The sequence below is a fragment of the Mytilus trossulus genome, chromosome 3 (genome assembly GCF_036588685.1).
Source record: "Mytilus trossulus isolate FHL-02 chromosome 3, PNRI_Mtr1.1.1.hap1, whole genome shotgun sequence".
Taxonomy (NCBI): domain Eukaryota; kingdom Metazoa; phylum Mollusca; class Bivalvia; order Mytilida; family Mytilidae; genus Mytilus; species Mytilus trossulus.
In genome coordinates this window covers 45,833,459-45,849,002 of record NC_086375.1, presented here as the reverse complement: position 1 = coordinate 45,849,002, position 15,544 = coordinate 45,833,459, and the positions used below count along the sequence as shown (strand labels likewise).

The 15,544-nt window shown below is 31.7% G+C and overlaps 1 protein-coding gene across 5 annotated transcripts in view; it reads right to left on the bottom strand.

The window, feature by feature from the left end:
- Window positions 1–15,176, bottom strand: part of LOC134711622 (diacylglycerol kinase delta-like) — a 66,545-nt gene extending 51,369 nt beyond the window's left edge. For 2 of the 5 annotated variants that reach the window (XM_063572335.1, XM_063572333.1), the window contains exons 1-5: window positions 14,994–15,153; window positions 9,043–9,060; window positions 6,117–6,161; window positions 5,251–5,313; window positions 4,033–4,113 (exon numbers count right to left, since the gene is read on the bottom strand). In XM_063572335.1, coding sequence (XP_063428405.1) covers window positions 4,033–4,113; window positions 5,251–5,313; window positions 6,117–6,161; window positions 9,043–9,060; window positions 14,994–15,143 — 357 coding nt within the window. In that variant the 5' untranslated portion in view covers window positions 15,144–15,153. Of the gene's footprint in view, window positions 1–4,032; window positions 4,114–5,250; window positions 5,314–6,116; window positions 6,162–9,042; window positions 9,061–14,993 lie in introns of all 5 variants that reach the window. The other 3 variants (XM_063572332.1, XM_063572336.1, XM_063572334.1) reach the window with 3 other exon arrangements.
- Between the last annotated feature and the right edge of the window lie 368 nt (window positions 15,177–15,544).

Genomic DNA, 15,544 nt, shown 5'->3' with positions numbered 1-15,544 from the left:
TTGCCATTCAGTGTTGAATATGTAATCTAACTACAAAAACCAGGAGTAAAGAAAATTTTCAAATGTATGGATGCCAGAGCGATAGTTTTGCTATATAACTGCTCTTTTAGTAAACGGAAGTTATTTGGACATCCAAAACTTACACCTACTGGAGAAAAGTTTAAGCATTTAGTTTTATGCAATATATATTTTATAAGTATTCTCCAAATAAAAACAATAGTGCAGACATTTTAAATCGTTTTCACGCTACTGATCATTGTTTAATTGATGTTGAAACTCTTTAAGATAAAGGTTTTACATTTATTACTTCATGTTGAAGTGTCACCTCAACATAAAACCCTAAATGATCCATGTAAATCACTAAATGAGACCAAAATCCACTGAACCCTGCCAGACAGAATTGTACATCTTACAATCATTCCATTTACAATATATAGTAAACTTCTAGCATATAGTATTTGAGAAAGGAGTTAACATTGACCACATTACACTGACCATGTATATATTAATCATCATGTTGAGATGATCCCTGCCAGATGGAAATGTAAAATTTACAAAAAAATCCATATACCAAATAAAACTAAATATTGAGCAATGATCAATGAAAATGAAGTCAAGGTCAAATCATGTCAGATGTACACCATACAACAGTTCCATATGTCAAATAAAGTAAGCCCATTGCTTATAGTATAGTGATAAAGACCCAACATCTTACAATCATTCCATTTACAATATATAGTAAACTTCTAGCATATTGTATTTGAAAAAGGAGTTAACATTGACCACATTACAGTGACCTTGTATATATTAAAGGTCATGTTGAGATGATCCCTGCCAGATGGAAATGTAAAATTTACAAAAATATCCATATATCAAATAGAGTTGACCTATTGCTTATAGCACCCGAAGAAGAGGACTTGAGCAATAAAACTAAATATTGAGCAATGATCAATGAAAATGAAGTCAAGGTCAAATCATGTCAGATGTACAACAGTTCCATATGTCAAATAAAGTAAGCCCATTGCTTATAGTATAGTGATAAAGACCCAACAAGATAAAACTTATTTTTAAACAGATCAACCATGAAAATAATTCAAGGTCAAGGTCAGATCTTACACCTTTTTAATATAGTCCATGTGCCAATTAAAGTGATCTTCTACTCTAAGTATCTGAGATAAAGACTTCACAAACAAAACTAAAGATTGCTCATTGATCCATGGATGATGGAATTGTGTCGAGTTCAAACTCTGGCTGACAATTGCTCATTGATCCATGAAATTGTGTCAAGTTCAAACTTTGGCTGACAAACATGTAGACCTTGAAAAGATCCATTACACAAATTTAAGTAATCCAAAGTGAAATTCATAATGTGTTGAAAAGACTATAATTTCTTTTCATGAACCATGACAATTTTTAAATGACAATGGACATATGATAGACAGAAACTTTAGAACATAAGATCTGTATAAAAGGTATGAAGTCTCCAGGTTTTCTACCTCTTGAAATATATAAAGCTGTATACTAATAGATTATGCCGTGACCACTGCCCGATACTGCATAGAAGTGATTAATTTGTGAAGTGTCATTAATCATTTAAATGCATATCAGGAGTAAATTAGATCAATGAAATATATATATAAATGAATTTTAATAAGCATGCTGCAATCACACGACACATACATGTAACTCTTGTTTCCACATCAATTATGATTTAAACAGTAATATCGTATTACACATATCTTTTCTTGTGTCTGACATTGGCCTTAGACCAAGGGACTAGAAACCTAATGGGAATATTACTCTTAATCCTAAAATTAATATTAAAACACATACTGTGGATTCACTATTATTCGTTTGATACCAATATTCGTACTTTCGCACAAATTTTTTGTATAAAGTTGTATCAACCCTTGGCATAAGGACAAAATCACAAATCCACAAAATGCAAGATTCCTTCAACCCACGAAAATTAGTACCCACAAAAATAAACTAACTCCACATTCTAATATGACGACCTTATTACGCTTTGTAAACAAAGCCGTGTTCTAATGAGCATAAAAAATATGTTTGACACATGCGCACGAACTTACTGTGTATAGATAATACTAACGTTATTTCCATCGTTATCCTTTAAAATGTATACATTTAAGCAGCTAGCATACATTTTTATTATATATTTAATAAAACAACATATATTTACCCTGTTCGTAATTTTTAAACTTATCAAATATAAAATGTAATGCACAGACTCCTCGGGAGGAAACGGGGAGAAGCCAAACATGTCCACGGTATTTTCGAACGCTTCGACCTATAAAAATACTGTATTTGTCCTATTAGAATCGAAATAATTCCTTCGTGTCATGCTCTATGCTCATTTTAACATGGGTAGGCATTATATTTGACCACATTTTACACCTCGCTAACGCTCAGTGTAAAATATCGACAAATATAATGCCTACCCATGTTAAAATGAGCATAGAGCATGACACGAAGGAATTATTTCTTAAGTATCCAAGTACCTGTACATTGTAAGATTGAAATCTGACTTAATGCATCAAAAAACACTTCTCTTCAAAAATTTCTTCTGTCAATTGCAAGTAACTTTGACTGATTAACATAGAACATCTAAAGTGATCTTCCTTCCATTATATGTGACCATATATCCAAGCAAGTTTGGACTCTCCAGTGGCGGATCCAGGGGGAGCGTTCCGGGGGTTGGAACCCCCCTATTTTTTGGTCTATTTCTAATAACTTCTACCTTGACCTTTGTTGTATTAACCCCAAAAGCAATGATGAGCAACCAAAAAAATATATATAAAAAAAAACATGGATCTGCCTTTTAAAAAATGTGTCCATATGGCATACATGTATATCAACGTTAAGTTGCAATCCTTTACAAAGTATAAGAGTAATCATCTGAAATGAAAAATGACAAGACAAGACAGTTGATGGGGTCAAAAACTATATCCCACCCCCTTTTTTTCCATAGATACCAACTTACTGTGATAGACAGATAATCAAGTCCGAATTTTTACACAATAGCTAACTTATTCAAAATTAGACTAAATTACAAAGTGACACATTGTTTGCATCCCATTCAGATGAAAACCAAAAAGACTTACCAGTAAAAAAGTGCTGTACATGTAGACAAAACTAATAGAAAGTATTGACCATAATGTGATATAATAAAAATATTTTTTATATAAACAGTTGTATCATATGCATATGAATGGTTTGGTTGATTGATTGTTGGTTGTTGACAACATTTCAGCACAATTGGCTATCTTGTAGCAGTGAGTTTTTATTGGTGGAGGATGCTGTCCAGAGTGCCTTATGAGAACCATCAACCTTTGCAGGAAAACTGAAAATCCTATTCTATAAAGATTGGAGTCAATTGTACCTGCTTCATGCCAGGTTCTAATTCACAAATTCAGTGTTGATCGGCTATGAGCCTATGATACAGTAGATACTTTTTAAACCACTTGACCACAGAGGCACGTGAATGGTTAGGGAAAGCTTAATTTATTTGAATATATTAAGTTAGATGCTCAAGTAAACCAGCATTACTCACTAAGTAGCCGTGTTTGCCTTAAAATGCATTCAACTGGCATGAATTGAAGAATTTCACTTTTTCAAACAAGTTTCATCAGTACTTGGCTAGAGGCCACCTTCAATGGCCTTGCAAACATAGAATGAAATTCAGTTTTCTTTCTATTAACCATTTTAATTGGTTGACCTAGTTGATTATGAAATCTCATGAAAATATCCACATTTGCATAGTTTCCACATTGATTCATTTTGATGTACAATCAATGGTGTATGGGAGACAACTCTGACCATTCCTTACACCATATCATAAAATATTCATGTCATGGTTTTGTCATTTCCTATCAAATTTTGTTATTAAAGACTTCAACCTACTTGATCACCTGTACATTGGAGTTGATAGAAATTGGTATATGTCATAAAAAAATCTACAATTGTCACATGATTTAGTTTTTCTAATAATATATCATAAGAAAAGAGACAAACCTGGAAACTGTGGTTTATATTCTTTGTACTGCATTCTGCTACACTCAGATCCGTTAACTCTATCTCATCAAATATACCAGACTGAAAAAAGTAATGGAGGAATAATTAACATGTCAAGCTTTACATCGGAGGTACCCGGTGTTGTATAAATAAATGATGAAAAGAGTTTAGCAGCTGAAAAATATATGAATTGATCTAATATGCACCCAGTTTTGGAGATGCTATAATAAAAGAACAAAACAAATTGTAATGAGTGCTGAATTAGATAAATTCATAGGGTAAGCACAGATTGTGCCATAAAGAAAAAAAATATTTCTAAAATTTATTAAAACCCATCCCAAATATACCTGGACTTAAAGTCATGAAGCGATCTATTTGTTCAATAAGTTTTGTAGCCATGCAAAGTATACCTCTGCTTTATTTTATAATATGACACAAAATTTCCTTTCTCAGCAGGTAAAAAGTTAATCATAAAATATCGAGCAGATATTGATTCAAAAGCTGAACAAAAATCATAAACACAGTAAAGCACAACATCATTAAATTCCAGACAGAATTTCGAATTATACAGAAGCTGAGTACTGTGTAATGAAAGTTATAGATAACTGAAAGGATGAAAGGATAGAGAGACAAAAGAATTACAATATACTACCCACCTGATCCAGTGTATGTAATATTCATCTTTGACATTAACCTCAAAATCAAGCCAGAATTTCCTATGCATATGAATCTAATTAAGGAATGACTGTAATATTTTTTCTGTCTATGAAGCAATAACATAGAAAGTTTGGTGCACACTGAATAATGTGCATAGCGCTTTATTTAACAGTGTGCACCACATTTTTTATGTTATTTCGAATAGACAGAAAAAATATAACAGTCATTTCTTATAATTTAATTCTAAATTCCATTTTAAACCGTAGAAAACCATGAAAAAACGTTGATGTCACGGTCCCATGACTAAATTATGTCTATAGACTGATAACAAAATAAGGTCAGCCAATCAAAAGACACCTTACATCCCAAATTAAGTTATTGACAGATAAGATAAATGATTAAGATAATTCTCACAGAATATAACAAAGATTATAATGTAGCTGCTGTCCCTTAAATTTTGGCTATGGAATAAAATCTGAAAATATGTAAAACATGCACATTCTTTTTCATTTTGTTTATTGAAATATAGCTTAACGAAAAAGTCTTATTAATCAAACATACCTTAGTATCTTTTGCATAGTAAAGTTTTCTTCCTTTCAGTTTGAAGTATCTTCTTTTCCATCTCTGTATTAAAATAAACAGTGGTTATGAAGACATTACTAGTTCTAATAGTTCAAGAAAAAAGAAACTTTGATGGAGTAATGTAGGATCATTATGTAGCTAAGTCATACTTCAGCGACAAAATGTCACTGGCTGGAAATTATTGTGGTAAACAGAACATAGCTTTTCTCCCACCTGACATTCTAAATTTGCTAAAAAAATTCTATTGAATTATCCATTGTGAAAGACTTGCATCAATAAGTACATGCACTGGTGCCTGTTCATAAACTAACTATCTAGAACATTTGCTGTTGTTTAGTGCTGTTAATAATGGTAGGTGTGGTCTATTGTATAGTCTAATATTTTTGGTCATTCATATTTAACAGTCTGAAGGTGGTATCCAACACTTTTACTAAAATTAATTTGGCTCGTTTAATTTTCATAAAATTTTGACAAATTATATACCTTACTTTGACCCTTTTACAGAAATATAAAAAAAATCAAAAATTTGAATCAAGCGTTTTATCTGAAAAATTACACTGGTTATATAGCAGTTTGACAAACACTCATTTTGATCATTGTGAAGCTTTATATTGCCTGAATTCACAAGGCAACGTAATTAAAACGTTTAGCTGATATTACAGAGTACCCTGTAGGGTTAAGTACCACCTTAAATATATGCATTATGATAAAAATGTTAAATCAAAAATGATTGTAAAGCATAAAAGCACCTATAAAAGTTACATTAACAAAACTGGCAAAAGTATAGATGCCAATACAGGACTATTCGATATCACGACTATTGCTTCTTAAAGTACTTTTATTACCTGAAAATTTGTCTGTTTCATGAGATATCCTTCTTTGGTACATGCCTGAAATTACAAATAAGAAAAACATTATTATAATATAAATAGTACATGCATATATAAGAAATATGTATACATTGTATATGTGTATTTGTCAAGGTTGATTTTAATGGTATCATTTCAAAACCTTATCGACAATGAGTCAACTTGATTAATCTTAAATGTTGGTATTCACTATCATATCCATCCAAAATTTTGAATGCTTAAAGTTTTAAATCTATCATACATGGATGTGACGACTTATCATGATTAACCAATGAAATAAGAAGTTGCCTATAATGTCATACAATTTATGCCTTAAACCAAATTTATTATACATTGACCAATGCTAAGTGGGTTAATTTCAACTATTGTTTTAACAGGAAGTATATACATTGTACATGGGAGGTCTACAGGGTACCCTTTAAATCTCCAAACAAACTATTGAATCCTTAATTAAAATTCCAAGCTCAGTAATGTTTTAACCATCAGTTTTAGAATAAAAAATTATGTTCAAACAGAAAGTAACTGGCCACAGATTTGAAAATTGCATAATTAGTTAACTCAACATTGTGCAGCTCTAGACACAAGGTGCTAATTATAAGACCTAGCATTACCAGGTAAGACTGTTCCAACATATTTTTTCAGCTAAGTTGATATAAAAATTCAAAACTATCTTCAAAAAGTAAGTAATTTCAAATAGATATTAAACAATATAAATCTATGAATTTATATCCATCCTTGCAAGACATTTTAATAGCAACTTAAAACAAGTATCTCTAAAAAGATAGACTAATGAAATATACTTTAGTAAATACATGGGATCATATGAAATTAAATTTTTATTAATTAAAAGAAAAAAAGAAAATTAGTACAGTTGTACTGGCTTATAAAAACAGAATGCTTCAGCACCCTCCTATTGCTCTAGATGTGAAGCCCTTAAAAACAAAGGAACTTCCTTTTAAATATCAATAGCAATATACGGTATAACAAGATTAAGATGTTTAAAACAATTATAATTCTAACATATAATTATATAGACACATTTTTACTGCACTTAGCAGTAACAGAAGTAATACAGAAGCTAAGAAGTGATTCTCTAATTTCTACATGATATCACCACACTAAATATTAGCCAAAGAAAGATAACTCTGGTTAGTCAAGCACAGCAAAAGATAGTTCAGATTTTTCAGAAAACTTATTTAGCACACTTGAATTAAAAAATAAATATAAATTGTATGCATCAATTTTTATTTTTATCTGAACTTTTGATAATGAGATGTTACAGTTAATTATTCAAAACTTCATAAATTGATAGCCCTTAAACGAGATTTGCCTGTATGCCCAATGACAAATATATCATTCATATTCAGGGCGATAAAAATAACATATATTTGAAGATTTGAAACCAAATGAAACATCTTAACATTGTCTAAACTTGGTGAATTGGTATCTACACAAATGAATTCTTTTAGAACTAACTAAATTTTATGCAAAGAAATACCTACATCAACATGAACTGTGCAATGAGAAATATTGGGTTTTGTGAATGATAAATCTGTGCAAAACCTAAAGGCTGTGAAAATATTGTTGTCATCTAGCTCTATACCTCATGATCAACAAGTGAGCATTTCATATTCCTTATTCTTCTAAGTTTTTATCACTGGTACATTTGTATGTTGGCATATTGGAGTTATCTTACCTAAGACTTACCGCTTTTGATACTCATGTCAAAGCATCTTCTTACTAAATGAGTCCAAATACCATTTATGAAACATTTGTCATACTCAGTTTTTATTTCTGAGCATCTAAACAAGTTAGAAACATCATTAGACTGGGGATATCCTTACAAAGAATCCAAATATAACATACCTGTAAATGTATCTTGTGTGATATTTATAGATAATCGTTGATCATCTCAACGAGATTGATTTTCTCGCTTGAGCTGGTACAGGGAAAGTGAGAAAAGCAATCGAGTTGAGATGACCAATGATAATCTATTTATCGCTATTTTACCTATGACGACGTTGTCAATTTCATGTCAATTTCGTTAGCAACGCCACGTGGCCTCCTTAGTTTCTGGTGATAATTTTTCCATCTCAAGCGAGAAGCATGATATGAAAATTATCACACAAAAAGATCAAAAGAAAAATGCACAAAATAGAGATAATGTGACTTATGTTACTGAGGAGACCCAGTGATATGAGTACATTTAAAATATCTGTTTGAAACCTGGGCAATGCTAAGTTTTTTAATGAGGTCTATTATGTTGCAAGTGGTTGTCTTTAACTTACAATATGATTTGATCGTTTGTTTGAAGACTACCTGTAATTTCTAAGATGAAGAACATCAATAAGAGCTTTGCTTTTCATTTACGGAATTGTGAATAGTGATTTTGTCATGTGACCTCAATTTTCTCCTTTTATTTCTTTCATATTGCTAATCAGAGAAACTGATCTAATCATGAAAACTTATAATTGATCATTGTACAATGAAATAAAGTCAATTTAAAATATATTGCAAATAGTTAACATTGTCAATTGATTAGTCTGTCTTTTTCGCAAAATTTGTCACACTCACAGACAAATTGCAAGTGTTTATAATGAAAGTTTTAACATCACATGAGTAAGGCCTAGGTAATACCATATATCTTAAATCAATGCATTACACAAGTACATTGAAAAATCTAAATGAAGAACACTAAGAGATGACAACAAATAGGTTGATCTTCTATATACAATGTACCGGGTGGGTGCAAATCAGTATACATGTATATCCATCATCCCCAAAAAATATTTTATTATTACTGTAAAAGGGGGCAGCCTTTAATGCCTAGCCACAAAAATTCTCTATTGGTAAGCTGGTGTGAGAAGTAGTATTAGTGGTGATACCAGAACAATTTACGTACCAACCTCTGTTTTCCTCCCTGAAATCATACAAGAAAACTAAACATTTAAACATTTACATGACAACCATATCTGAATCCACGCCAGTCATCCACCCAAAGTTTCACACATAAATCACCAACTATGGCCTAATCAGCATAAAAATGTATAAGGAAGTCATGAAAATGTTTTGGGAATTAGTCCTTTCACTAAACTCTACAATGTTAAATAGAGTTATTGTTTTTTAACAACAGTCTCTGAAGCCAAAAGTTGGCACTAAGATACTGACAGTTAACTGTTAATTCAAAATCAAAAAGGCTTCATTCAGAATTGTTCACTCATTTTTTTTTAAGTTTACTAATTGTACATGCATGTACAGTAATTTCTTCTGATAATTTTTATTTTCTAAATTTGAGTAGATTGAACATAATGAATTCTCTAATGCCATTTTTATGTAACAATTTTTTTCATTGGCTAAAAGTTGTCGCCAAATCCCCAGTTGACCAGGCGTAACTAAGGAGGGACCCACCATTTTGAATTGATTGAATCAACAAATGTTTCGAATACTGCTATATAATTGAAAATAAAACAACACCTACCTCATATTCGACGTTTTAATGTAATTTTATCCGAATTTGAATTGTATAGGTAAAGTTATAACCTCCAGTTTGTAAGTTTTCATTTGCATGACATCACGTTTACCCATGACGTCTTTGCGCCAAAATTCATTAATAAAGTTTCATGGATTTTTTTTTTATTTGTCAAATTTAGACATTTTATCAAGTTTAATCGTATTATTTCTTCTTGTAATGCATTAGAATCAGAACAACAGTACTGTACTTGAAGAGTTGCCATAGTCAATTTTGATTTGACGGTCGCAAATTTTCGTTTTACTGTCTCCGCTACCTGTCGCCAGTAAAACTGCATTTGCGACCGTCAAATCCTCAATTGATGGTGGCAACTCTTCAACTACAGTAATGTTTTTCCTTAAATGATAAAAGTTGACTAGATATTTTAAAAAAAAAAATGTGTATATTTGTACAATCAAATCAATGATATCATTAGAATCAATGCTACTAACTTGTACTTGGAACAAGCTGCAATAATGTACAGCAAATATTGGAAATTTTGTAAATAGTGCATTTTTTTTCCTCTTGTTTGAACTGAAGAAATAAGATTTTAAACAAATAATTCATTACTTGGACATTAATAAAATGAACTCTGTGAGACCAAAGAAGATTAATAATTGTTATATGTTTAAAAATAGCATGTTCCAATTTAATGTTGTTTTTTAATCTTCACAGTGCTAATCTTCGTATTTTAATTTCCATCAGTCCTGTCAACTTAGTTTAGATACTTTCTATCATCCTTTAATAAATATGAATGAAAAAGTTATAAATCATGACATTTATTGCTTGAAGGAATTACCAATCATGAAAAATTTACTAATATTTTGTAAAATATTGATTATAATGTAAATATAGAAAGTTTTCCATTAATGATTTTATCCTTTAGGGATAATGACAATGTTTGATATGAAACTGACATCTGCTTCAGAATTTTACACAAGTGTTGAACTGTTGAACAAAAACCATTTCGGTTAAAATCACTATTCTATTAAAAAAAATTATAATACACCAATATGGTACAGTTTGGTAAATGCAATTTGTATATATACTTATAGATTTATTTACACAAGGTTTACATGATTTATATATAGATATGATTTACATTATAGCAACAAATGTTACCATTTTGGCTATCAAAACTTATTCTAAAGACATATATATATATATCATTTAAAATAAGTAAATCTTAAATACATTGGAGGGCTACACTACATGTGTCATGACTCTATTATATATCAGATATAATGTTACTCAAACTCAAATAAAAATAACTAGAGGCTCTACAGAGCCTGTATCGCTCACCTGATTCTACTTGGAATTTTGAAATCATATAAAAAAATATAAAATTTGGCTAAAAGTAACAACACAACCTCATAAGAAAACGTACATTCAGGCTATGTTTGATTTCATTTAATTCAGTGGTTCTCTAGAAGAAGACTTTTGTATACATTTCCCATAGGGTCCTATGTTAAACTAAGTCCCCCCACTGGCGGCCATCTTGGATGATGGATCGGCTACAAAGTAACAACACTTGGTCAGCACCTCATAAGTAACATTCATGCCATGTTTGGTTTCATTCCATTCAGTGGCTCTCTAAAAAAAGATTTTTGTATATATTTCCCATATGGTCCTATGTTAAACTAAGTCCCACCCTGGCGGCCATCATGGATGACGGATCTGCTACAAAGTAACAACACTTGGTCAGCACCTAATAAGGAACATTCATGCCATGTTTGGTGTCATTCCATTCAGTGGTTCTCTAAAAGAAGTCATTTGAATGCATTTCACATAAGGTCCTATGTTAAACTAAGTCCCCCGCTGGCGGCCATCTTGGATAATGGATCGGTTACAAAGTAACAACACTTAGTCAGCACCTCATAAGGAACATTCATGCCATGTTTGGTTTCATTTCGTTCAGTGGTTCTCTTAAAGAAGTCATTTGTATGCATTTCCCTTAGGGTCCTATGTTAAACTAAGTCCCCCGCTGGCGGCCATCTTGGATGATGGATCAGCTACAAAGTAACAACACTTGGTCAGCACCTTATAAGGAACATTCATGCCATGTTTGGTTCCATTCCATTCAGTGGTTCTCTAAAAGAAGTCATTTGTATGCATTTCCCATAGGGTCCTATGTTAAACTAAGTCCCCGCTGGTGGCCATCTTGGATGATGGATTGGATACAAAGTAACAACACTTGGTCAGTACCTCATAAGGAACATTCATGCCATGTTTGGTTTCATTCCATTCAGTTGTTCTCTAAAAGAAGTCATTTGTATGCAGTTCCCATAGGGTCCTATGTTAAACTAAGTCCCCCGCTGGCGGCCATCTTGGATGATGGATCAGCTACAAAGTAACAAAACTTGGTCAGCACCTCATAAGGACCATTCATGCCATGATTGGTTTCATTCCATTCAGTGGTTCTCTAAAAGAAGTCATTTGTATGCATTTCCCATAGGGTCCTATGTTAATTTAAGTCCCCCAATAGTGGCCATCTTGGATGATGGATCAGCTACAAAGTAACAACACTTGTTCAGCACCTCATAAGGATTCAGGAACATTCATGCCATGTTTGGTTTCATTCCATTCAGTGGTTCTCTAGAAGAAGTTCAAAATGTAAAAAGTTAACGACGACGTTGACAGACGAAGGACGTCAAGTGGTGAGAAAAGGTTACTTGGCCCTTCAGGCCAGGTGAGCTAAAAAAAGTTGATTCAAACACAATGAAAGCATGTTTTTGTTAAGTTTCTGTTGTGTAAATGCTGGGTTTTTTTCAGTCCGCAATAAATTCTTTCCAACTACCAACTCTGAACACCAATATTCTAACATGTCACCTGTGTCTAAATAGGTTTTTTAATCTCTCTAGTCAGAGTTAAATTTGACTAGTGTTGGTACAGTAATCGGAATAGTGGCTTATTGTGCAGACTGGTAATTTTCACACCCTATTATCAGTTCACAAGAGGCAGTAGGTAACACAGAATCAAGTCTGCTGTACACTACAAGCTTGAAAAATCCATTGTATTAAGATGGCAATAGGAAATAGACAAAAAATACATGTAACAACACCAATAAGAGCACAATTTTACCCACATTTTAGTTTGTTTGATTACAGCCCTTTCCAATTTAATACTTTTATATACTAAGTATCTAATAATTTAGTAACATTGACAACTGAACATTATGATCTCATGAGGGCTATTCCAGAAATCCAAGAAGTGCCCATGGGAAATCAATATTTTTTTAATACCATATGGCTGTTATACAGCTATATACAGACCCTGTGGGTACCATCAGCAAATAATAACTTTGGTATGGGATATATATGATACATAAATGTATTGATCTTTATTTCCAATTCAAAAATTGTGTACTGGCATTTGTACTTCAACTAAGATTGCAACTGACACATGATAAGCTGTCTAACCTCAAATGGGTAACAGGGTTTGACAGCTTTGTTTAGGTCCATTCAAAATTTTCTACTTTAAATAAAATCTTTTGTCTTTCTGAATTTCAAAGTTATCAAGGTCTACCTCACATATATTCATAACTACATAATAAAAATATTGTTGATCATTGTATGAGATGATCGAAAAAGGTAATATGAAATACTGACAGGTTTCTAAAATGACTATTTCCTGTTTTCAAAAGTCTTTAGATATTGGCACTGTGGCAGCCATGCAATATTCATAAAAAAAATATACAAAGGAATTAGAGAAACAGAACAGCTTGTATCAAAGTTAAATATTTTGACAGTTCTATAAATACTGATTTGTCTCTTTTTGCTGTAGATCAGAAATCATTTCAGTCATACCTCATCATTTTGCCATCAAATTTATATATATTGTATGTGAAGATCTTTCTATTTTTTCTTTGTTCATTAGCTTCAATACATTGTATTTAACAGGTCCAGTAATCATATTAATTTATGAATCTATATAAAAAAAACTTTTTTCATGCAGACACTGAGGAAAAATGCAATGTATAAAAAAATCATACAAAATAGAGAGAAATCCACCCTTACAGTAGTAAAGCAATATGCAATGGAATCCAAAATCCTTTTTTTGTTTAAGGGGAAAAATAATTAAATGTGGAATTGCATCATGTGTAAAACAATAATTTCAACAGAAATAGACCTATAACAATAATTGTCTAACTGGCCTCCAAACATATTTTTCAGATTTGTTGTACATGTACATATTTAGAGAAGTATGTGAACCAAGACTATCCATGCATATACAAACTATTCTACTCCTAAACAAAGGTAGTTTACCGAACCTAATTTTGACTTCACCGTTCAGCTGGCAAGCAAGCTTACCAAAGATATTACCTACACATTTGAAGCATTCTGCTGTAAGGACCATTATTTGTACGTATACTTTAGCCCTAAACAGGAAAGAGTCTATAATATTGGTGGTAAGGTTCAATTTGAAGCGACACCTTAACAGAAACATATTAAATTTTAAAAAGCATCAGAAACAGAGTGAGCCGATCACATGCCATACTAGTCTACTTTTGTACTCCAGATGAAACAATGTTAAAAATGCATGCACTTTCATATTTCCAATGTTTAATAAGTTTTTGACAAGTTAAATTATCATTATCTATATTCACATTGTCATATCGACAAATGGCTTTATACATTTCCTTTAATCCTTTTACACATTCAGACAAGCTTGGGTTGATTGCAAAATTATTTTCTTTTTAGTATCTCAGAGAAAACATGCAAATCTTTATAATATGCTCTTAAATATGTTGATATGATTGCTTCCAAATACACCTTATCGCTATTTGTCCACCATTACTTGGTATCACACAGGTTCCCGTACAACTTTGCCGTCATAAAACAAAATATCTGACCCCACAATGGAAAAGTGATTGTTGTATGTGTCAAAAGTTCAAGCAGTCGGGGCAGCTGGGATTAGCGATAAGGATTATTATTTACTCATAAGTGTTTTTAGTACTATTTCCCTTTTAAGATTAGTTGTTTGTTGCATTTTTCATGATAATGCGCCATTTAGAGTATAAAAGATAAAAACATATTTTTTTTATTTCTAATACTATAAAATATCACTCATTTGAGGGATGGTTTACTGAAAATAGAGGAACTATAATTTCCCATTTTGATAGATTGTCGCTTACCGGCTTATATAGAAGTACACTAATTCTGCTTAAGAATACAAAAATAATTTTGGCTTTTGCATTTAATGTTTTTTAAATTTTAGTTGAAATTGAATATATATTTGACGAATCTGATTTCAGTGGTATTGAGATGTTGAGAAATTATAGTGAGTGACAGTTCTGACAAAATGCTCAGTCTGTCATAGAAATTTAGCATTTTACGATGTCCTACCGATGTTTTAATTTCCTTGTTTGTTGAAATACGACGATGAAACGCTTTGGCAGGCTCCGTTTCTATCTCACTCTCAGATGAATCTTCTTGTGATGGTAATTCCTTCGTCTTTGCCTTCGAGGTTCGTTTTCCCTTCAAACTAGTCGCCATCTTGGTTTTCCTTCACATCCGCTAGGGGGCGTGGCTATATGGAAATCAATTTCTGAAATATTTAGCATCGGAATACCTGGGGAAATGAATGAAATTATTGAGTACAGTGTGTATTCCCCTAGTCATAATATCTTTTTTCATATACAGACACTTGATAGTAAAGACAGATTACAAAAGTTTTTACAAGGAGATAGATTAAAAAACAAATAATTTTTAATTTTCAAAAAGTTTCCAAGTAAAAAAACACAAAAATTCATTAGGGAAAAAAAAGTCATAAATTTGATAAAAAAAAGTTGCTTTTGGAAAAAAGTCACGAATCTAAAATGAAATAATGTCCATTTTTGTACCATGATGATTGAGAGTATTTCCAAGGATTTACCGTGTTATTATTATACAATCAT